General features: G+C 43.4%; 1 protein-coding gene across 4 annotated transcripts in view; it reads left to right on the top strand.

The window, feature by feature from the left end:
- Nucleotides 1-19,836, top strand: part of LOC116939824 (transcription factor Sox-5-like) — a 311,281-nt gene extending 291,445 nt beyond the window's left edge. For all 4 annotated transcript variants that reach the window (XM_032948675.2, XM_076065203.1, XM_032948674.2 and 1 more), the window contains 4 exons: nucleotides 6,056-6,167; nucleotides 8,252-8,425; nucleotides 10,074-10,290; nucleotides 13,543-19,836. In XM_032948675.2, the coding sequence (XP_032804566.1) occupies nucleotides 6,056-6,167; nucleotides 8,252-8,425; nucleotides 10,074-10,290; nucleotides 13,543-13,834 (795 nt within the window). In that variant the 3' untranslated portion in view covers nucleotides 13,835-19,836. The remainder of the gene's footprint in view (nucleotides 1-6,055; nucleotides 6,168-8,251; nucleotides 8,426-10,073; nucleotides 10,291-13,542) is intronic.
- The last annotated feature ends 5,367 nt before the right edge of the window (nucleotides 19,837-25,203 follow it).

Here is a 25,203-nt window from a genome sequence, read left to right as displayed (position 1 = left end):
GGGGGTGAGTAAATACATAGGACAGCCGCTGTTCACTTCTCAACAACGTGGTACTCAATTTTTAGTCAACAGCAGACGAATCATGGGCTGAGTCAACTCGCAACCAGGATCTGAACTCCGCAAACCTTCCGCTTGCGATACGCTCGCTCTCCCGCCAGGCCCCCGAGCTGCCGCTGGTTATTGTCCGTCTACACATCGCGTCTGTCCCCACCGTCTGTGCGCTAGAATGGTCAAGCAGCTAGTGGAATGGGCGCGGTAGTTTCACAGCGAATGGCTATGACGACGCCGTGTGAACTGCATCAGCTCACGTCGCACTGTGACGTCACCGCTGGACGTGTTGACGTCACCGCTGGACGTGTTGTTTGAACCGAATGTATGCTCCACCATTAACCGTAGAGGCAGCCGTTGTGTTTAATGTGCTTGCAGTTCTGAGCGTTGCCTTCAGAGTGTTTTGCGAAAGTGGTGTGGAGCCAGGGGGTTTGCGACCTGTCCCGGTTTGACCCAGACAGGTGGTAACCCGGGTTTTATTCTGGTGCAGTCGGGGAATTGACACCTGCGTTCAGGTGGCAGGAATTTATTTGTACCAAGATATGGTACCGACATTATGTTGAACTTATTTCAGTTTATCCCCCCACTGTTGATAGACATAGGCTGACTGAGAAATATGTCCGGTTTTGGTCTCGTGTAAATGGTAGCAGCCCTTTGGAAGCCATAACGAGTTCGCTGCTTACGCCAGTGTGTGCTGGTTTGCACCGCGTACAATTGTGTATTCGCGTTTACCCTACCTGGTATATTTTAATGCGGTATTGAAGTAGTTATTTAAGAATATATTATGTTGTTGGTTTTGCACACCAAGGCGAAGACATTTTCAAGAGTTGAGTGTAGCGTTCATTTAACAGATTATCCTTTGAAGTGGTTATTGATGTATTGTGGTGAGGGGTGGTGGTGGTGGTTGTGAGGCGGAGTTGTTCCTGGCGGTTAGGATCCGGTGCATCGAGGAGGCATTGTGTGTTTCATCGACGTGCACAGCGCTATCAGCTAGGGGCACGGGAGGGTTTTATGGCCAGCGACTTCTGTGGAGATTTGAATTTGCTGGCAGGAGAACGCCGACGACTTACCATCGAAGCGCTGCCTCCCTCCCTACCTCTCTCTGGATCGATGTTCACGGGCCCCGTTCTTACACATGGGCTGGCGAGTGAAAACAAAATTATGCATGGCTTATTAAGTCCCCTCAAGACTCTCCAGCTGGTGATGTCGTATCACGTCGTGTTAGTATTGGCCCCTGCGTGTCCTCAGCATTGGTAACCAGGAGGATGTGCATTGCGTAAGTGTAAAATGTATGCAGTCTTTTTCACAATTTAAAACTGTTTGATATTTAGCACACTTGTATTATTGTAGGATGCATTTGTACATGAACTGGTCCTGGTATCTAAGGCCAAAGTGTGTAGTACCCTGTTAATACGTTGGGCAGCTGGGTAGCACTGGGGCAACACCTGTGCCTTACAGCTAGAAGGTCCTAGGTTCGATTCCCAACTCTGACGTCTCTCTATGTGGAGTTTACATATTGTCCCCCTGTTGTGCATGGGTTTCCTCCAGGTTCTCCGGTTTCCTCCCATAGCTAAAATAATTGCACAGCGCCAGTGGTATTGGCCAAACATCCAAATGCTGAAAATGTACCTGCAAATTACTCAATCAGGACACAAAGCAGCAGCATCGCCCCCTACTGGCAGGACTCTCCTTAGAGCTACAGTCTGTTCTCCTAGAACGTCGCATGTTGTTTTCATAACGCAAATTGGATTTAACCCGATTCATGTATTAGGGAACACATTTTTTTATAACGCGGATGCGAATTGTATATTACGCGATCGAGTGAACCAACTACGTCGCGTGAGTAGGAATTAGCGGACGTACGGCTGCCTCGGCGTAGCATCACGCAAGGCATCGGGATGCTGCTGGATGCTTCTAGATGCTACCCACACGCCTCAGTCTTTGTTCGGCCTGCATACGCATTTCACGTGTTATTGCAGACTGTTCTTTACCCTATATTATATAATTTATTTTCGGAACGCAACTACCGCAGTATAGGAGAACAAGACTGTAATTAGACTCGGTGAGGCTTTCCTCAGTAAACAATTATAATAATTTGTATATATAAATAGCACGAAGAGGTTTAGCATCAGGACCATGATAATCTCCAAAAAGCAGAAGCACTTTTATTGGTGGCTGACAAACAAGTGAGAATGTGCCTCTGAAAAGTAGAAACACGGATGAGATTGATGGCTCACACATGCTCGGCATTACTCCATTTTGAGCGATGTGAGCCTTGCAACATTTAAAATATATATATTTTCAATTACATTGTGCGCAGCAAATTCTACTAAGATTCTGGTTATGTATGTGTAAATCAGTTACAGTGCAAACCCTACAGACGTGCATTGATATTAAAACATTTGGCTGGCCTTTTAGGCAGCATTTTCAGGGTGCAGCACTGTACGTATGTACGTTGAACTTCTTTAGCACCGTGCATAGCCAACCGTGCTAATTGGAGATGCTAATCGGAGCAGAGCACGTTTCAATGTGTGTTTAACAGTCATAACCACGTGGAGCGGAGTTCGTGATTTGCCCCCTCTTAATGAGCACAGGGCATTGAGTGTCTTCTGCCACAGAGCCATGAAGCAGCGGTGGATATTCAATATTCCTATAGCTGGGCCCAGTCTTTCCATGGAGCAACGACCGTTGGCTTCCCGCAAAGTGGACATACAATAAACCGTGTCTATTTAGTGGGATTTTTGTTGTTGTTGTTGTTCAATTTCATATTGTTTAACCAGGTGAGAAATTCCAGAGACCAGAAGAGTCTCATTTGCAGTCTTGACTAATCTGGGTCTGATGGGACCCAGTTACAGCCGCATTTACAAAATCATCCCGAACCTATTAGGTCCCGTCCACAGTTCCTCGCGTGCAACCGCTCGGCAGGAGAATGTGATTTGCCAATTCGTGTTTGTTGTAGGAATGTAGCTTACTGTATGCCGGCAGCCACTGTCGATTCTGTGCATGACAATCGCAAAAATATTTGATTCACAAGTCGAATTGTGACCTCATTGCATTGAATTGTCCAGCAGATGACTCATTCGACACCTTTTATAGATATAATGAGCCATTGATTCATCAAAATCAATCCTTATGCCCTTAGGAGATGCATCAGATTGTGAGTAACATTATTATTTCAAATCCACATTTGTATGTGGTATTACACCTCTGTAGATTCCAGAGTTTCATGCACTCTATATTGTGTGCATTTACGCCACGAAAATAAAACATCATCCTTTTGCCATGTGTGGTGGTCACCAAGACAGGTAAAGTCATCTCTCACGGTGCTATGCGCGAACCACTGCACCACTGTAAAACAAAATCAATCATAACTCTATAGACTCTATATATTCACACCACTCTAGTTTATTTTCTAGATTATTTTATGAAGATATGAGAAAAAAACAATCAACCACCGGTCGGTAATATTTGCGGCCAAAATGCGATAGATGTGGTTTTTCATTTTTCAAGTTATAGACTCCGCTGTATCTTATCCCAATTTCAGCTGTTTGATCCTCCTAGAACATTGTATCTTACATCATTGACTAATCTTCTTTGGTTCTTTCGGTAAAGTCACGTAGAATGAGAATGAAATAATAAAATAAAATAAGACAATAAAATTCTCACGACGTTTCGGTCACAACACAAGTAGCCTTCTTCAGGTGAAAGAACAGAACTGTCGGGATGACAGAGCTTCAATTAACACTGCTAAGATTCGCAGCGTCTTATAAGCTCGGTGAGAGGCGTGGCGAGCCTTGAAAAAGTTCACATATCAAGGCAGGAGAAATTAGCATTGAAAAAAACTGAGGGAGTAGCTTGTGACAGAAATAGCTGTGTTAAAGTCAAAGTTTACATATCCACAAAGGCATTTAGTATATGGACGCTAAAGGCCTCCAATTACCAACTATTATAAAGTAAACCATAGCGTCTTTTAAGCTCGGTGAGAAGCGTGAAGAGCCTTGACAAAGGCGTTTACATATCAGAGCAGGAGAATTTAACATTGAATAGCCGAGGGATTAGCTTGTGACAGAAATAGCTGTGTTAAAGTCAAAGCTTACATATCAACAGAGGCATTTAGTATATGGACGCTAAAGGCCTCCAACTAACCAACTATCATAAAGTAAACCGATGTGAAAAAACTAAGTCTATATCTCATCAATATAATATATGTACTTAATATATTCTTCAATAAGCTGAGCTATTAATCATACAGCAACTGGGTATACATCACACTGTATAATGAATACCATATAGTAAACCAATAAAAACTAAAATATAAGCTCCTCAATGTTATCAATAAACTCTGTATACTCTCCAATCAGCTGAGCAACTAACAATAAGTCGTTATATATCCCAATGTTATATGGTGAAAAATGGCGGTTTTTCCCATCCCCTCAACACCAGCACAAAAGGACTGCGACATTCAGGCGGACGAGTCAATCCATGCTCGGAAGGGAGGAGGGGGGAGGGAGACACAGTCACAATGCCAGCGAAAGAGCTGCGGTCTGACGTTCACCGTAAAATACAATTAATTAAGAACCGAAATGGTTTAAAACATCTTTCCAATGGTTACTAAGCCAGAATCCATCTTCTCGGTTGAAATTGTCTCTGTGTTTGTATATGTGGATGGCCTTATGAACGAATCTCTCATGGTAGCCGGTTGGCTTGCAAAGAACATCCGTCTTGGAGAAGTCAATGTCATGTGAACCCACTGAATTATAAAAGTGATCTGCCACGGCAGAAGAGTTCGTCCTACCGTGTTTCAAGTCTGCTTTATGTTCGCGGATGCGGTCCGAGATATGTCGTTTGGTTTCCCCAATGTACTTGCTACCATAGAGGCACTTTAGTTTGTAAACGTCCGGGTACTGTATGTCTGGAACAGCATCTTTTACAGATGGAACCAGATCACGGATTTTATGTACTGTGTTGAATCGGACCTGGATCTTGTGTTTACTCAGGATTTTGGAGATCTTTTTAGTAACCCCTGCAATGTAGGGTAAGGTGATGGTTTTGAGTGGCTCTTCAAGAGGATCCTTCTTCATGACTGGAGTGATGGCTTTGCGGATTGTGTAGTCGGAGTAACCATTAGCCCTGAGAGCCTGGTGTACGTGCTTGAGTTCACTGGCAATGTGTTTCTGGTCGGAAAGAATATATTAAGTACATGTATTATATTGATGTGATATAGACTTAGTTTTTTCACATCGGTTTACTTCATGATAGTTGGTTAGTTGGAGGCCTTTAGCGTCCATATACTAAATGCCTCTGTTGATATGTAAACTTTGACTTTACACAGCTATTTCTGTCACAAGCTAATCCCTCGGCTATTCAATGCTAAATTCTCCTGCTCTGATATGTAAACGCCTTTGTCAGGGCTCTTCACGCTTCTCACCGAGCTTAAAAGACGCTATGGTTTACTTTATAATAGTTGGTAATTGGAGGCCTTTAGCATCCATATACTAAATGCCTCTGTGGATATGTAAACTTTGACTTTAACACAGCTATTTCTGTCACAAGCTAATCCCTCGGCTATTCAATGCTAAATTCTCCTGCCTTGATATGTGAACTCCTTTTTCAAGGCTCACCACGCCTCTCACCGAGCTTATAAGACGCTTCGAATCTTAGCAGCGTTAATTGAAGCTCTGTCGTCCCGACAGTTCTGTTCTTTCACCTGAAGAAGGCTACTTGTGTTGTGGCCGAAACGTCGTGATAATTTTATTGTCTTATTTTATTTTATTATTTTATTCTCATTCTACGTGACTTTACCGAAAGAACCAAAGAAGATGAATCCTTGCTGTCACGAAAGCTTTAAATTGAAAAATCATTGACTAAGTTACATTATTGTATTAAATGGGACGTGTGGGATGCCTACCATGAAGGTCTCAGGATTTCCATCGTCAGGTGTTCCCCTATCCATGCTGGTGAGTTGATTTCACTTGGATAATTATAGATGCTTTTCTGTGCTGTTTAGGACAAAGTGATGCTGTCACCTCTGATGCACCAGCTATCTGGGAAGGTGGCAGACGACGGCCCTTTCCGCCACAGCATCATCGACCTGACAAGTGCAAACGAAGACATGGAAGGTAATGATCTCCTCCGCTGTTAACAGGCGCACTTTGCTTCGAAGCCAACGTTTATTCATTCTGCAAAAAACCAACAGCCCTCGCAGTTACACATTGCCAATTTTACATGACTCGTCGGCATATGTACAGGAGACATTCTTTATTCTCACACTGTGACTTACAAACAAAAGTCATGCACAGTTCCAATGTACTTTGATGCACACAAAGGTGAATTCTGTTACGGGAAAGCCCCAGGTTCCAGACAAAAACATACGGATTCTGATTCTTCGCACGATTTTTATACTCCCTATGAATGCAGAGTGCCTCTGTGTTAACAATTGTGACGTCATCCCTTGCCTCGTGACACCATCGTTAATAGGAAAATCGTGGCGGTAATGGAATGTTTCCAGATCAAAAGCAAACAAACGTATCGTAACAAATTTACTATCTGATTTCCAGATTTTCGGATTAATCAGAAAATTGGGAGCACACCCCCATTAAAGACATGACGCTGAAACCTATTATAACGTATTTCTTCCATCGAAAATTTCAAAGTGGTCACAGCGTACGATGATACACATGCAAATGCGAACCTCTTCAAGTTGCCACCAGGGGAAAGTCAGCTTGGGAGCAATTTAGTTTGTGTGTTTTGTGGTACAAAGAAGCAACCTTGTTTGTCTGGCAGGGGGCCGCAGGGAAGCGCGATTAGCACGACAAAATGAAGATGGATGCATGGACGTGAGTCGCGTAGCAGAGAGGAGAAACAATCTAGCAGTTCACCAGCATTGGCTTAAGCAAAGCCTTACTCTGCTGATGAGACACTGAATGTCAAAACCGGTCCAGAGCTTGCTTGTATTGAACCAATGCTGCTGGAATTATGCACTCCCATAAGGCCGTGTGGCCGATGGGAACAAAATATATTTTTACGTGGAGAGACACATTTGGCGAGGGGGGAGTATTGTCTGAATATGTGTTGATGTTATTAGATCATTTCCTTTATGAGCAGTGGCCATTTAAGAGAGACAAGGGAGCTAAGACAACCAGGCAGATAAGGCTGGTTCCGTCATGACAGTCTGTGACAGGGTGCTATCGAGAGGGCTTCAGGCTGACTTCAGCACACAGTCATGAGGCCATTCTGAGGCAGACCAACCATTTGAATTGTTCGGCACTCCTCCTTCCCAACCTGAGATTTTATTTACAAAAAGAAACCCGCGTTCCCAGTGGTCATATTGGAGTTCTTAGATATAAAAAAAAATCAACAGATAAGAGGATGACTGATTACAGAAATATCACCGTATAATGCACTCATAGTTTAAGCACACTCTTACACGACATACATTGCTGTTTATTGCATTTGTAAACACGTCATTTCGTCCCTCACACTGTACATGGGCTTCATTTATACAGATGTTTTAATAATGCCAAGATTTGAAATCCCTAACCACAGTACAAAGCGCATTTGCAACTGGAAAAGGGGCTGCAAGACAAAAACGAAAACGGAACACTTTATGAGGTGTATTCAGTTTTTACGGTACAATTTGTATTGACAAAGCAACTAAATGCAGCCAATGTCTCAAGACGATCGCATGCTTCCCCATTCAAGCACTGACAAACTCAGCCCAGATAAGGAAACTCATCACTTGAACTATAAACCTATACACGCGGTAACAAAAGAGAAACACGCTATAGGCTATGTAATTTACTTGAACTAAATCTCCTGGCCAAATGCCAAAATCAAGTGTCTATTCAATTTAATCAGATTTCGAAGATAAGTAGGGGTGAGCTTGGATAGTGCTTGGATGGGCGACCACCAAGCATAACAGATGCTATAGGCTGCTGTGAGGTTACTTTGTCAACAGAGGGCAGTGCGGCCCAATCCACCGTCATTCCGTTCTCCAACGTACGTGCTGCCTCCTTCAACAACACGCCGCTGCCCAGCGCAGAGAAACGCGGTCAACTCGGCCCCACCACAGCCCACGTGGAGTGACAGACAGGCCCTCATCCAGCAGTGGGTTGACAAAAGTGCCACGTCTATAGCAAGTGGCCTGGCTCGTTGCCTGAACTGCCGTCGGTTGCGTGTGTGCGCGGGTGATCGCCTTGTGCAGGAAGCAACTCCATGTCGGATGCAAGAGTTTTCCGCGAGTCAAGGAGCAGAGGGAGCAATGAACCTCACATCAAGCGGCCGATGAACGCGTTCATGGTCTGGGCAAAGGACGAGAGGCGGAAAATCCTTCAAGCTTTCCCGGACATGCACAACTCAAACATAAGCAAGATACTAGGTGAGAACACGTGGCGAGCACGATGCGGGAACAACTGTAAATAAGCAGACAACGCGCCTCCGCAACGTATCTGTCCCACCACAGCATTGAGTCAACACAAGCAGATGCAAGAAACAATCAGAGAGGGTCCTTGCCAAATAACATCTGGCAGTACATCAGCATTGGTTGAAGGAACCTTGACTCTGCTGATGAGATACTGAATGTCAAAGCTAAATAAACACACATTGTAATTGGTAAAGGCCAAACAACCCAAAGCTGTAAAGTTAGCTGCATATTACTCAATTGGGATCACACACCGCAGTAACATCGCCCCCTACTGCGACAACTTGTCAGGACCTTGCTGAAAAAGAGTCTTGACACTCAAGTGAGGCTTTTCTGGGTAAACAAGCATAGCAAATAAGTGAACTAATTTCATACAATAGATCCAGAGTTTCATTGTATTCACCACATTCCAAGAAAGGCCGTGTAGCTGATGAAATGTGTAAAATATAGTTTTATATTTTTATGCGGAGGGACAAATGCGTACATGAGTATTGTTTGCTTATTTATTTTGTTACATATACTCTCTGCAATGACGCTAACTATTATTTTATAAACAGTTTATTTAAATATGTCTGTATAATATATGAGTACAAAATGTCTGCACGCACGTGTGTCTAGGCTTACGCGCGTGTCTAGGGTCACGCGTGTATGTCTAGACTCACGCGTGTGTGTCTAGACTCACGCGTGTGTGTCTAGACTCACGCGTGTGTGTCTAGACTCACGCGTGTGTGTCTAGACTCACGCGTGTGTGTCTAGACTCACGCGTGTGTGTCTAGACTCACGCGTGTGTGTCTAGACTCACGCGTGTGTGTCTAGACTCACGCGCGTGTGTCTAGACTTATGCGTGTGTCTCGGCTCACACGTGTGTGTCTAGGCTCACACGTGTGTGTCTAGACTCACGTGTGTGTCTAGGCTCACACGTGTGTTACTAGGCTCACACGTGTGTTACTAGGCTCACACGTGTGTTACTAGGCTCACACGTGTGTTACTAGGCTCACACGTGTGTTACTAGGCTCACACACGTGTGTCTAGGCTCACACGTGTGTTACTAGGCTCACACGTGTGTCTAGACTCACACGTGTGTTACTAGGCTCACACGTGTGTTACTAGGCTCACACGTGTGTTACTAGGCTCACGCACGTGTGTCTTGGCTCACACGTGTGTTACTAGGCTCACACGTGTGTCTAGGCTCACGCACGTGTGTTACTAGACTCACACGTGTGTTACTAGGCTCACACGTGTGTCTAGGCTCACACGTGTGTTACTAGGCTCACACGTGTGTTACTAGGCTCACACGTGTGTTACTAGGCTCACGTGGTCGCGTGGTGGTCACGAACCCGGTGACTCGAGTTCGATTTTCGCTCGGCCAACACCAGTGACGATTATCTGAACCTGTCTTGGGCCTCCCCTAGGTCGACTCAGCCTTAAATGAGTACCTGGTGCGATGTGCATACATTGTCACGAGGGAGACAAAGGTGGCCGGGTATGGTGCTGGTCAACCTCCCTCTCGTGTGCCGTGCCGGCCTTCATCGGTGCTCGCTAACGCACTTGCCCCAAAAAATGTATTGAGGCTATACGGGGGATCTTTGTGTGTGTGTGTGTCCAGGCTCACGCTGGAAGAGCATGTCCAACCAGGAGAAGCAGCCATATTACGAGGAACAAGCGCGCCTGAGCAAACTGCACCTGGAGAAGTATCCCGACTACAAGTACAAGCCTCGCCCCAAACGCACGTGCATCGTGGACGGGAAGAAGCTCCGCATAGGCGAGTACAAGGCTCTGATGCGCAATCGGCGCCAGGAGATGAAGCAGTTCTACAATGTGGGGTAAGATACAAATACTTTTTTTTATTCAACATGGAGGTTTTCACAGCCAATATTATGGTTCATATTTTGATTTAAAGCTTTCGTGACTGCAGGGATTCATTTTCTTGGTTCTTTCGGTAAAGTCACGTAGAAGGGAAACAATAAAATAATAAAAATATAAAACAATAAAATTCTCACGACGTTTTGACTGCAACACAAGCAATCATCATCAGGTGTGAAAACCACAAAAAAATTTCTCACGACGTTTCGACTGCAACACAAGCAATCATCATCAGGTGTGAAACCACAACAATATATTTTTTATATTTTTATTCTTTTATTGTTTCCCTTCTACGTGACTTTACCGAAAGAACCAAGAATATTATGGTTCATAGATTATTTTTTGTCTACGCCACGTAGTGTAATGATCTGGCCGAATATGTGTTATCAATGTCTTCCACCACCTGACGTAGCCAACCGGATTAAGTTGTCACGTGTACAAATCAGAGTCAGAATATTTATTTAGACTGGAGGAATCCAATGAGTTATGAAGCTATTTTCTACAGATGTCCAAGTAGGGGCAGGTCATAAAGTTACAACAACTAACAATACAAAAACTGATAGCAGTGCAAAGTATCGGAAAGCTAAGCAAATCACTAAATATTAATATATAAACGATATAAGTACAAATTGCATAAGTGCAAGGCAGCAAAAAACTGTCCCAGACCACACCAAGACAACACAGTGCCTCAATAAAATGTCACATTTAAAATGTAACTGTCAATACATGGGTAAAGATCAAAGTGACCAATGACATTGGCAAATTTGATTGTATCCAGCTCTAATCTTCTGCTTCGTGATACCGATTTATGAAGCCAGGTCAGGTGACGAGTTTAAAGCGAAAAGTTGCATCTCATATTTGACGAGGTTGATTGTGAGAATTGTCGTTAAAATTAAAACTATAAACGACTTTTTATTTTACCAGGTAACGCCCACTGAGCTTTCTTTTTCAGAAGCGACCTGGCCTCAAATGACACTCAACGAAGTGGCTTATCATGCGGACATTTCTAGCAGCTAAATACTCTAAACGCATGTTTCTAAATGTGGAGGGAAAAACCGGAGGACCTGGATAAAAATCCACGCGAACCACAGAGAGAAGATGCAAACTCAAATATTCATAATAAAGGTTTTTGGGTTAGATCTCGTAAGTATAAATGTGTCGTAACCCTCCACCACCCGACACAGCCATTAAATTTCGTCACATAAACAAAACGCGCCAATTAGTTACTACTTCAATTTGAGTAGTCCATTTTAACATTTAGGCTTTCGTGACCAATAACCCCAAAAAACTCTATTATGGTTGAGTACTCAAATTGTAAATGTTGTAGATGTATTCTCCAACACACCAGTCAACTGAAGTAGTAACTAATTGGCAAATTTTGTTTAGGTGACAAACCTTACTGGCTGTGTTGGGTGGTGGAGGGTTATGACACATTTATACGTCCGCGATCTAACCCAAAAACCTTTCTCATTCATAATGTTTGTCGCGTATGCGTACGTGTTAAACAAACTCAAATATATGCAAGCGTCAGGGTCGGGATCGAATGCACAACCTCCTGCATACCAGGGAGCTGAAATAATAATAATTGGCGCATCGTTAAAACATGTGTACACCGTGTGACAATTAAATCTGTTTGGCTGTGTTGGGTGGTGAAGGGTCTTAGCAACACAAATTTGGCTATACCATTACATGGTCTAACCAAAAAAAAGTCGACTTTCAATGACTGTTACTATCATTCTTCATGTATTGTGAGACCTGGCCGGGTTCTAACAAAAATTTGGTGCAACATCTGCGATGTGGAAGGAAACCGTGTTGGAAGCTATCAGGTCTCCTGTTCTATACACATAGCGTGTGCACGTTCTCCCCCTGTTCTATACACGTAGCGTGTGCACGTTCTCCCCCTGTTCTATACACATAGCGTGTGCACGTTCTCCCCCTGTTCTATACACATAGCGTGTGCACGTTCTTCCCCTGTTCTATACACGTAGCGTTTGCACGTTCTTCCCCTGTTCTATACATGTAGCGTTTGCACGTTCTTCCCCTGTTCTATACACGTAGCGTTTGCACGTTCTCCCCCTGTTCTATACACATAGCGTGTGCACGTTCTTCCCCTGTTCTATACACGTAGCGTTTGCACGTTCTCCCCCTGTTCTATACACATAGCGTGTGCACGTTCTTCCCCTGTTCTATACACGTAACGTTTGCACGTTCTTCCCCTGTTCTATACACGTAGCGTTTGCACGTTCTCCCCCTGTTCGACACGGGTTTTCTACGGGTTCCCCGGTTTTCTTCCATAGCTCAAAGGGAACATACAATGCAACCTGTATTAGCGAAACATCCGAGCGCTAAAAAAAATATTTGCAATTACTTAATCGGTTACACATTGAAACATCACCTCCTACTATCAAAATCAACGTGGCAGGACCCTCATCAACAAAAGAGTCTTGAGACTCCCGCATAAGCTGGTGAAATATGACCACCTCTTTTAGGACGCATATGTAGTCGTGAATATCATGATGCATCTGCACACGTGCACGAATGTGCCTGGTGTATATCCCCTTGCCGAGGCATTTGCCTCGGCAAGTCAAAGCGCCTTCAATCGCGTCTCATCCCAAACATTTGAAGGGCACCCCCAGTAGTGACGCAGCACCACAGGTGGGCATTATGCTGCCAGTGGGATGCAATATTGCTGTGTTTATAATCCCGGTTCAGTAATTTTTATTTGGTCGCGGTGTGTGTGTGGTGTTTGGTTGATACCGTGATTAAAGTTAATACCGATATAGAGGGTGCCACAGTGGCGAGATGTTAACTACCTCACCTGGTATGCAGGATGTCGTGGGTTCGATCCTGACCCTGACGCCTGCTGTATATTTGGAGTTTGCATGTTTTCCCTGTGGTTGCGTGGATTTTTCTCCGGGTCCTCCGGTTTTTTCCCCCACATTTAGAATCAACGTGCATTTAAGAGTATTTGGCTGCTACTATCAATTTCCACATGATGATAAGCCACACTTTGTTCATTTATTATTTGTGATAGCCATGTCGCTTCTGAAAAAAAGAGCTATACAGCTCAGTAGGGGGCAAAAGAAAAAGTTTTATTGCTTTATATAGATCAAAAAATCATTTGTAGAGTACTTTTAATGAGGTAGCTGTGTGTGTGTGTTGTGTTTGGTCAATACCGATATTAAATATCGTTGTTTTTGTTTTGTGCCCAGCCCGCAGTCCCAGTTGCCCATGTCCTCGGCCAGCATGGTCTACCCTGGCGCCTTCGCCATGGCCAGCTCGGCACCGTCGCCTCAGATCTCGGAGCGCTCCAGCGGCTCGGGCAGCCCTCAGTCCGGCCTGCCCCCCCCCGTCTTCGCCAACATGAGCTACGGCCTGGTGGCACCGGCAGTGCAGCCCAAGGAGGAACTCAATGGGGACGACAGCGAAATGTATGAGTATGAGGATGAGGAGGCTGTGGAATACAGCAGTGGGAATGAGCAGGAGAGCGAGCACCATGCCTAGCACGGGCGAGCGAGCGGGCGGGCGGGCGGGCGGGCGGGCGTGGGCGCGTGCCCACGCGGGGCACCGAGAACAAGCGGCAGCCAGTCGTGTGTGCTTCAAACTCCAGAGCCAGCCAGACGACGATGAACAATTTAACCCAATTTTGAACCCCCTTCGTGTACACAGAGAATAAAAACCCAGCCTTTACAAGCAGGATCATGGGCCTAAGGCCTGCGGTAACCAGCCAAATTATTTTCTACAAATTATTATTTCTTAAATGATGCCCTCTTATTAAGTTGTGATTTAAAAAGACAAGAGATGCGCTGGACAGAATGTGCACCAAAGCGTTATCACTCGACGCTCAAAATATATTTCTGCACAGAAATACATATCTAGTGAATACACACTGTGACTGCATTAGAAGGAACATATCGTAATGCCATGACACAATTAAGTGATGCAGTATACACATTTGATATTGTCAATTCAAAACCTGATGTGATTAAAAAGAAGCTTTCATAATGAGTGTATTCCAGGTCTTGCATGAAAATAGTGCAGGAAATAAAGCGACAGCATGAATACTGTACAACAAACTAAAGTATGACCATATTAAATAAATCATCGTTTACTGAGCTGAACATACTTCACCTTTTCATACATTTTAAACAAGTCATATAGGAGCTTACAGAAAATAGTGTTGTTATTGTTCTCCCTCTCTTTCTCATAGATTTGCCCAAAGCCTTGATTGGGCTCGCTGTGGCCCTGTCTGCCAGTTCACCAGTTACCTCTGCATCATTAGCTCAGCAAACTATCTGCCACATTCCGTATGTCATGTCCATGCGGTGGTTGAGATGTAAACGCATGGAGCGCCGCTGTAAAACCTCTTCGTTCTGAAACAGCCCATGTTCACTGCAGGTTATCCTCGGCGTAAACATCACAGCGTAGGAATGGGACCCGTTCTGAATAGTGCCGGTACACACGTGTGATAGTCTCTGCCGGTATGGTGTACCGTCTAATTGTACGACCCAAGACGTACATTAATATACTAGTACACAAGAAGTAGTCATATTCCGGCTGGTATGCACAAACTCAAACTCTTATAGTCACTGAACTTATAGAATATTAGATTATTATATGCCCTTTGTACTTATACTTAAGTCTAACATGGAGTAATCCAGTTGGTTAATTCCGGTGTTAATGTCCACTGAGATCCAGAAAGCAAATCCGAATCACTGCAAAGTAAAAAAGGTTTTGGAGTGTGGTGAGTTGATGGTCTCAGCACCGAGTCTCCGAGTACTATACATATATAACTGACATTTGGTATTTCGCTTAATTTTTCCTTGCCCAGCTCTTGACCCGACAGCAAAACACCCCAAAAGCAGCCATGCCAAGTCGTGCTATTTGGTGGCTGGACCAGGGAGACCTATTGAGAGGCAAGCACTATTGTGCTCTCATCTGCTTAGGTGATTCTCAGTCGGTCGACCCATCACGTGAAACGCACTGCTGAAGGAACCTAAGAACAAAGACGTCTCGTCTCTCAATAGTGAGACGAGACGGAAAGGCTCGCCTGTTACCTTCCAGCGACGCAGTGTGCTTGAGATATTTCGACATAATCGCACGTTCTTTAAATGTCTTCATTATTATCATTCTCTGGGCAAAGACGTAACTGCTGCCAAAAGGGAGTTCACAACGGTGTTCGCCATTTGATCAGGGATCCGAGTAGTTCATTCTGGATAAAATTACTGGCGAAACGTCGTATTCAGATTGTAAATGCTGTGGCTTGGCTCTCCAACACACCGGTGTGCTGTACTAGCGACGAATTGGCATGTTTTGTTCACGTGGCAACCCTTACTAGTTAGCTGAGTCGGGTGGTGGCGGGTTTTAATGACACATTTATATATGTACGCAATCTAACCAAAAAAACCTCTTATGGATGATATAAGCGACGTATAACATTTGGATTATGCAAGGTTTCTTGTTTCTTTATGAAGACTTTCACCAACATTATTGGAGGCAGTAAAAATATGTTTTGCTCTTGTACAGATTCACACTCACCGTCCGTAATATGCCAAGCTCGTGTAGTCATATAATTTGCTATGTTACAGTGTTATTCCATAAAAGTAACTTTAAAAGACACGCATACACCCTGGACACACTTGCAAATGAGATCTTCCATCTGAAGGGATTTTCCAGGTGAAAATATTTTAATTAATAAATAAATCGAAAATAGCCACACACAAAACAATGCTGAGATCGAAACAGGGGCGAAACAAATAACTACACGCCTCATGTATCTATCGTGTAACGACACTCATTATATAATGGTATTGTGTTTCATGCACACAACATGTTAAACTCTGGATATTGTTTGAAATTATCTGTCAACGTAAACAAATCTAAAAAACAAATGGAAGGTTTTGTTCCTCCTATAATTTTACAATTCAAGGTGGCATCTTAGCGTCAGTAATGGCTTGGGTTTGCCTGTCCAGTGCATCGTTTGTGGAGATAGTTTGGCTGAGTGTGCAGGCTAAGGCTTTGTCAATGTGTTCGGCTTGATTGTATTTAAAGATATAACTCTTATCTTTGTAAAGTATAAAAATGCAACTTTAGCGGATATATTTCCCATCTTTGCTCTGGTGCGGTGAGGCTTATAGAGGAACCAAGTGGAGGTAAATTTTGCCCTCCGGATTTCGCACACTGTCACTCAAATTGTCACCGCTTAGCGGGACGTCTTCTGGTGCCTGCCTTCAAAAAGGGAACAGGCATACTAAGATGTCAAGAGTCGGTGCCAACCTGCAGCAACATGTAACAGTGTTCATGCCGTTGGTTTATGTGTTTAGCTAGAAATCTGGCCGCTTTTGCTCCATTTTATTCGCAACAAATGTGTAACGGAAAATGTTGGCAAAAGAGCAAAGAAATATATATAATGATTTTAAGTGCCAAATGACCCCCACTTTAATGCTGCTCTTCATACCCAGCAGCATCAGCAGCAGCTTTCAAGACTGACGAGTCACCACCTAGCGCACGTGGACTGGCTGGAGTGTCGCGCGGAGGGGCCAGAGCCCTCCCCGTTGTTGGTCACGTAGACACACAGGAAGTCGTGGTCTGTTGGTCACACATACACACACACACAGGAAGTCGTGGTATGTTGGTCACACACACACACACAGGAGGTCGTGGTATGTTGGTCACACACACACAGGAAGTCGTGGTCTGTTGGTCACACACACACAGGAAGTCGTGGTATGTTGGTCACACACAGGAAGTCGTGGTATGTTGGTCACACACACACAAGAGGTCGTGGAATGTTGGTCACACACACACAGGAAGTCGTGGAATGTTGGTCACACACACAGGAGGTCGTGGTATGTTGGTCACACACACACACACAGGAAGTCGTGGTATGTTGGTCACGTACACACAGGAGGTCGTGGTATGTTGGTCACACACACACAGGAGGTCGTGGTATGTTGGTCACACACACACAGGAGGTCGTGGTCTGTCTGCTCGATGAAAATATAGAACTGAGGTTTTTTTCTTGTCTAGCACTTCAAAGCAGTTTTTTTTGTTTTTATTTTTATTTATTTTGAAATAAATCATAAAATAGGTACTTGCTTTTAAAGCTGCATAGGTACAGAATTTCAACAAACATCTGATTTTGGAGATAAAACTAACATTTTACAGTTATATTGAGCACAATGAAAAGTTGTTTACATTTTATCCTCTGAGCGAAATAAAGTAGAAAGTGCTATATACATATTGGGAGTGTGAATGTGACCGATATTTGCAGTGTATATCGCTTAAAATAGTCCCAACTTTATTCTTGTTAAAGCATATAGCTTTTTTTTAAGACTTCATCCGGACTCCGTGAAATACCATGAACTCGCCATCCCGGCCATCGCCCATTTGTCAACAAAATCGCAGCACTCGGTGGGTTCACTGTTGTGATGAATCCGAGCAATGTGTAACAAAATTGTAGGAGACGTTACATCCCTGAAAACTTCCGTTGGCAAAGTTGTGTGTCAATGATGCTCTGTCGTTTGGTGATGAGACCGCTTGAGGGTTGACAATGGAATGAAAACGAGACACGTGAAGGAAATCTACTATTGTGTCTTAGACACAAAAAGAGGTATGCCGCATTGGTGGCGTACCTCTTTTTTTGTACATGTCAAAGCGCACGTTCAACACACTCCAGTGTCAATTACTGCTACTCTTAATAAAAATAATAATTAAAATGTCTTTAATATTTCAATTGTTATCCTGGCTTGGGCAGATTGGTACGGTTTTGTAATTGTTAGAGACTTGAAAAGGCTGTCATGTTAGTGATGTATGTGAGGCACAACATGGCTTAAGAGGAGAGCACAGGTCTTTCTTAATTGACACAGGCCTCTGTGCTGTGGGGCCTCCCTGCTTAGGACTCAGGTACATGAATGCCCATCAGCTGGCTCATGGAGTGTGCTGAGTGAATCTAACCTATTCTAATGGCGACGCCAGTTCAACGCATACGTTAGACTCCCATTACGCATAAAACACCGGACAAGTATCGTAAACATTTTGTAGAATGGAAACAAATGACAATTAGAATTTTCCTTCTTGTATTTTGAATTTAGAGTGCCAAACATGTTTTTATTGCTATTTCAAGACTAAGTCATAATGAATGAGATTAATATCGTCTTAGTACCCCCAAGTTCCTTCCATTATATGCACAGGCTGCTACATATTTCAACGTAATAAATGACAAACTCAGGTAAAGGTTTTCACAATTTGTAATTGATCAGCATAGACGAACTTCACTTCCTCGTGGGATGTTAAACAAGAGACGCTTAGAAATGAGTAGAAGCACAAACTGCATGCCTTCTGCCACCAGTAGTCCAGTCGATGCTAATAGAATGGACCATGCTGCTTTATAGGTCCTTGCTTATTGTATTTAACAGCCTTTTGTTATTAGGTTTTTCTTACAAATCCCTATTTATTTATTCAGCTTTGCCCTGTATCGTACGTCCAATTTTGTGTAGATACTGTAGATATTAGTCCATATGTTGGCCATGCCAACACAAATAGATTTCCTAGCTGCATTTCAAAATATGAACATTTTTCAGTTTGGTTAAGTTGTGTCACATGGACTGTTATTTGGAATGTTGCTCGTTTCGGTTTCTTGCTTTTCATGTAGCTATCCGCCGTCGTGCAACCACAGTCAAAACTGGTGTGTTGAGAGAGCACTGTTTTAATGAAAAATGCTTAAATCAATAGTGTAAACTGTTCACAAAACATATGCGATGTGTGTGAATACTGTTCATATTGCTTGTGGGACTTGCTCACAGCTGCTGTGTAAGAGTGTTAAAATGTTCGTGTTATTTATGCAACTTTGTCTCTGCAGAGTTTTTTAGCTCCATAGTTCCCCGTGATTAAAAGGAATTGGACAAAAGCACAATGCCTACTGTCATCATATTTATTCACATCCCGCTATGAGGCATTCCACGAGCGATATGAACTATAATTTTGACTTATAATATGTAAAAAAAATACCGTTTTAAAAAGTAACTTTTATTTTAAAGAAAACATGAAAAAAGACAATCATATCTCAGTGTTTATTGACTTGGAGCTAAAAAAATGAAAATAAAAGTTGACGATAACCATCTGTATGTGTAACATAGGGGAAAATAGAGTTTTATTTTTGTTTGTAACAGTGTAATATAAGTTATGTATTGACCATGTTCGTTTTTACTTTTCTAACGTAATGCTTTATTTTAAGTGGACCTTCAGTATTACGTCCAGAGTAAAAGTTTGGTGCGGTCATTGTTGATCAAAAAAATTCGCATTGCAATGCAGATAATAGAGTATTTGCTATTTTGCAAACCAATCTAGTGCCACTTAAAATGGAGTATTATAACACTCATGCTGGGCTGTGCTTGGTACTAGCTGCCTTTTGGTAGACAGTACAGTTCGTATGATGTCCTTGGTGCGTACGGTCTGCAAACTGATTCGACATGACAGACACTAATAAATGTTTCTTCAGCCATCAATCCTCGTGTCCTGCACGTGATGTTTTTTTTACGTTGTTTAAGAAGCAGCTCAAACTTCATGGCAAATTGTACATTTCGCCACCATTTGCTGTCATAAGTAACGTCCAAGAGTAGCGGTTGCCAAACTCTTCACAGATTACATACCACCAATTTAACACACTATACAACCTCAAGTACAACCACAGCAAACATTATATCCACAATTAACAGACTATATTGAGACATCACAACCTTCAGCATTCATTAAGTAGAATTTTATCAATGACGGCTATGTACAATTTTATAATTGCTGTAAAGCGCCTTGATTAAAGACGCTATATAAATGTCACTGAGATAAGATAAGATATAACAGTTAAAATTTGGAAAAAGACGGAACAAACTTACCCCCTCCAGAGAGCCTTTTGGCGTTTTGGGGACATCTTTAATTGGACGGGGTAAGGTCTGCTTGACGGGGCACAGTTGTCCCTTGTCTGGTGAAATCTAGCTTAATTTCAGCCGGAGGTCTGTTTCTACATTCAGCGTCGTCCTGTGTTTGGTTTGTAATGGAAATCAAAGCAGTAAATTTCCATAAGTTGTATAAAATGGAGTAACAAAAATTACAATGGCCCTGTCTGATTCGCCTGAAGTCCAGCTGAAGCTGACCGTCACATGAAACTTCTATTGGCCGCTCCCCTTCCTCAAGTGGTTTGGCAAAGTGTTCTTCAAGTGAAAACGGGTCTCCGATCCAACTTTCTTTCGTGGCATCTTCAGGGAAGTAGTCACTGAAATCTGCAACCAGGCAATGACAGTGCTCTTTAATGTCAGCAATCAGGTCCAGGTGCAGTTTCAGTTAATTTCCAACCTTATAAATTATTGACAATTATCTCTCTCTCTACTTGCGGAATAATAAACTGCAGTTTGTTTTTCAACAAATTAACTTGTTTTGTCACAAACGTTAAAATGATTTGTTTTCAGGCCTTTTAGACTAGCAATCAGTTCATTAAGACAATCAGAATATTTATACTGGAGGAATCCGATGAGCTATGAAGCTCTTTATAACAGATGTCCAGTAAGGGCGGGTAAGAACGTTACAAGAACAGTACAAAAACACGACAGTATACAGAAACATGTAAACACGTCGACAAAATAGGTAAGCCTTTGCAACCACAGCTCATCAGGGAAAACGGTCAGAAAAACACAAACTTAAATTCACTTGAGAAAAATGTGCAACTCAGAATGGAGTTCAAACAGACGGGCCAACAACACCTTGCCACGAGAAAGCCACATCACTTCAAGTATGCAGAAGACGCTTTCCGTGGTCGCTCCCCATTTCGTTGCACAAAAGAGAAAAGAACCGTGAATTTGAGGTGGCCGTGCTTTGACGACATTGACCACATTTATGCTCCCTGATTTAAAATTACCTTGAGGTTGGCAGGCATTGTTTTGGTTGCTAGAGCCTCACGATGTTTCCAGCAGTGTGTGAATTTGGTAGTGGGTGCAACTTCTCTTACTTGTTGCCAGAACTCCTCCTGACTTGCTAGTCATGGCTAGAGCCCCATTAAGTGCACACACCAATGCATTTTTGCCACTGTAGTCCGTTCTTGGTTATCAGGATATCCAGTTTCTTGAATATCTCTTCTGATGTTGTACGACTTGACAAAGCTTCACAAAATAAAAATAAACTTTCTTTAACTTCCATATCTGCTTCAAACTTTACATATGCAAGAATGTCAGCAACAATTTGTCCTCTCATCTAATTGTAATGAAACTACTTGCTTTTCTCGATGTTTTAAATTCGCTTTTTCTTTTACTTGACAGGCCATATCTTCAATTCTTCTTGACACTGCTGTTCGACAGGAACAACGTCCAACTTGCCTTGCAGCGTCCTCTCCAAGAACGGATGAAGCAACACCTCCCTTGCAACTGGCAGCACGGGGATATCACTTTGTGTGTGTGCATTCCCCATCTGACCAATCCTTAAAATGACTTCAAGTGACCCAAAGCTCTTGCATTAAACACCACTTCGAGTGGTTATTGTTTTCTCACCCGTCTTGGATACTCGCTGAGTTTTTGTTTAAAAAAAAATCAAGAGCTTTATCTTTGAGAGAGTCATGCTTTGTATGAAGAAATTTTTGCTGGAGAAGTGGAAGGTTTTCATGCGGTGGTTTGCAAGGGATTCATAGCTATTGCCATTACGAATGAAAGCATAGTTAATACATGCTAACTCTTGTTAAGATTCATTGTATTCTGGATCGAGTTATTGGCATTTGTTCAGTCGCCGGTAAAGCACGTTTAAAACATCCACATTGGTGTCCCATAAAAAAAATATTGAGGGAATAATTACATGGGAGATAAAATTGAACCGAATTCCTCGCTCTCCCATATTCAAAATGAGCAACCCTCATAAGAACGAGTTCCGTTTCCTCACCACTCCAAGTAATTCTGAATGCCAAACAGCTTGGCATCATATCTTCTGGTAACTTCGCACATACCCAACTGTTGTAGCAACAGGACATGTTTTAGAACTGCTAGCGGGCCCTCCTCACTTAATCCAGTGGCATGAGCTGGCACGCCTTTCCGGAAAATCAAAGGGTCATTTTGTTTCCGTGTGATTTCTCTTCAGAGACGTTTTCAAGTTTAATTTATTAGGTACTAGCTTAACTACCCGGCTTCGCCCGGGACTTGGATTCACCACGCCCGGCCGCCTTTGTCTCCCCAATGGCGATGTTCACACACCACACCAGTTACGCGTTTGAGGCTGAGGCTGAGTCGACCTAGGGGAGGCCCAGGACCAGTTCAAATAATCGTCACCGGTGGTGGCCGTGAGCGGGAATCGAACTCGGGTCGCCGGGTTTGTAGCGCAGCACACGAATAGCTACGCAGTCGCTGCCCCCCCCCCCCCCCCCCCCCCACACACACACACACAGGAAAAAGATCCCCCGTGTAGCCTGTGAGACTGTAGGGGCAAGTGCTGTTAGCGAGCACCTATGAAGGCCGGCACGGCCGTGCAGCCAGAAAGGTGGCCAGAAAGGTGGACGGAGTTCCAAGGTGGCAGGGGAGGAGGAGCAGCCTGCCATGGCTCAACGGTGGCGAATTCGCCACTCGTCATAGAGGTTCACGCTTCCACGCCTGCGGCCGCCCTGGTTAAGCGACACTGCCCTGTGGTTTTAGTGACTCAGTGGACGCTAAAACATCCCATTGAGCTGACTGCAAGAGACCGTGTGCCAGGACCAGCACAGGCAGATGAGCAGCGTGGGGGCAGTGAAATGCGGCTGATTGTGGACTGCATTGGAATCCATTGTAGGGTCTCAGATATTGGGGTGATCGGTGAGAAATGTGGTGGCAGCATTGTGGATTATTTTGAGTTTGAAGCCGACTTAATTTACTAATTCCAGGTAATTCTGACATTCGCAACATGGCATGTTGTAAACAATAAATACATGATCGTATTGCCATAGCTCTTGATCTTGGTGGGTTTTAGTTACAATTGTAATGTTTTGTTTATTATTAATCTGTATTAATATTAATCGTTACCATAAGCAAATATGCACCTGACCAGGGTAGTTTGGTTATTAAATTACAAAACTCAAGCGTCATTTCACAGTATAAATCTCATGAATTAGAATATTCACACGGGTATCTCTTGATATAGACCGTCTACTTTTTACAAGTGTGTCCAGTTGTGGTCTATCCACAAGGTTGAGGGGCAGGTCCTATACGAGACGGTGTGGGCACGGAAAGAGTGGCAGCTGCACGAGTCTGATAGTTGCATTGTCTTTGTGCTGTTCACCTTTTGGCGTCCTCTGGTCTAACACTTTGAGACGGCTCTAAAGAAAGCTGTCTCTGGTGTGGACCAATAAGTTTCAAAGACAAGCATATATTATCAGAGTATATTTTTTGTTTGCATGCTCACCCCACGTACGTGTGGTTAATGCAGACAGGATTCCTTAAAAAAAGGTTCTGTTTGGTGTTGTAAAATCTTAACACCTGTTTTATTTCCAGAAAGGGCAAAACCTATTTTTATATGAACGAGCCTTATTGTGCAAGATTTGCAACGTTGCCTGATTTTGTGGTCAGGGCAGCTCATGAACATCGGCTTTATATCAGTCGAAAAAAGTGTCTTTCTGCCTCTCTCCCTATGGTCACGTAGATTTTTCTCCAAGCCCTCCAGTTTTTCTCTCCACATTTAGTAAAATGCGTTTAGAGTGTATTTGGCTGCTATACATTTCACATGATCAGCCACACTTTGTTGAGATGTAATTTGTGGCGAGGTCGCTTCTGAAAAGAAGCTATATATAGCTCAGCAGGCCTTACCTAGTAATACAAAACATATTTAGTTTATACAGGTATCGGAATGGGTTTTCCCAATAATTTAATAATGTACTGTACTAAAAGTTTTTGGCGTACAGTCTTTCCAACTCTACTCCTTACATAAAAAATACACCTAAATCGATTTCACAACACAAACATAATAATAAAGAACATACACATTCAAACGATTGAACAATCATTCATTTTAAACAAAAATAATTAACCCTTTCAGGCAATTCACCAAAAGATCTGCTTCATGTTGGAATGCCTGGAGAGGCGATGTGGAGGCGTTGCTGCTGTTGCGTTGCGGGACACCGTGACGCCGGTCGCGGATGGATGGCGACGTTCGATCTCCTTCTTGTCGTAGGGCGGCTGATTTAGATGCAGAGCAACAGCAACTATTTCACATTCAGGTGGTCAAGCCGAGATGATCGCGTCAGGATCAGCGGAGTGTATCGCTGTTATGTCTCATTTCGTATTTGTGGATCGGGGCATTGCGTCCTTATACGTTGTACAGTGTCTGTTCTGGATGACCACAGTCGCACACTGTGGGAGATTTTTTTATTTTCCATTTGTGCATCATCAGATATCCGCATGTACTGCCATGGTTTTCGCAGTGGATGCGGGTTAGGGTGGACCATGAACTCCGTGGAAGATCAAACCCCAGGGAATCTTCTGCGTTTGGTCTTTCACAAGGCGTTCGTTTGTGAGATCTATTGAACTCCTTTCAGCTCTCCAAGCTTCATCGGGGGTTGAACTCGCGTTGTTGAAGGTTAAGCGCATGGGTCTATACGGGCAATAAATGCAGCTCCTCACCCCGGTGCCTCAGCAAAGGATTGCCACGAGGTTCAGTACTGGCGCCAACGCTCTTCAGTGTCTCCTTGTTTGATGATCTCGTGGCGAGCGCCGCAGTGAAGTTTCGTTCACGCAGAAATTCGATTTCGTGAATCGAAAAGTGTCCGTGACCTGTCAATTGCGTGAACGCGACATTTCGTAAACCGAACGTTTGCAAATCCAGGGATACCTCTATAATGTTTCAGAGGTTGCAGAGGCAAGGACCCTCCTTCTGACGCTGTT

This window comes from Petromyzon marinus, chromosome 7, assembly GCF_048934315.1.
Source record: "Petromyzon marinus isolate PM22_M1 ecotype Great Lakes invasive population chromosome 7, UKy_Petmar_22M1.pri1.0, whole genome shotgun sequence".
Classification (NCBI taxonomy): domain Eukaryota; kingdom Metazoa; phylum Chordata; class Hyperoartia; order Petromyzontiformes; family Petromyzontidae; genus Petromyzon; species Petromyzon marinus.
This window is presented reverse-complemented; position numbering and strand designations above follow the sequence as displayed.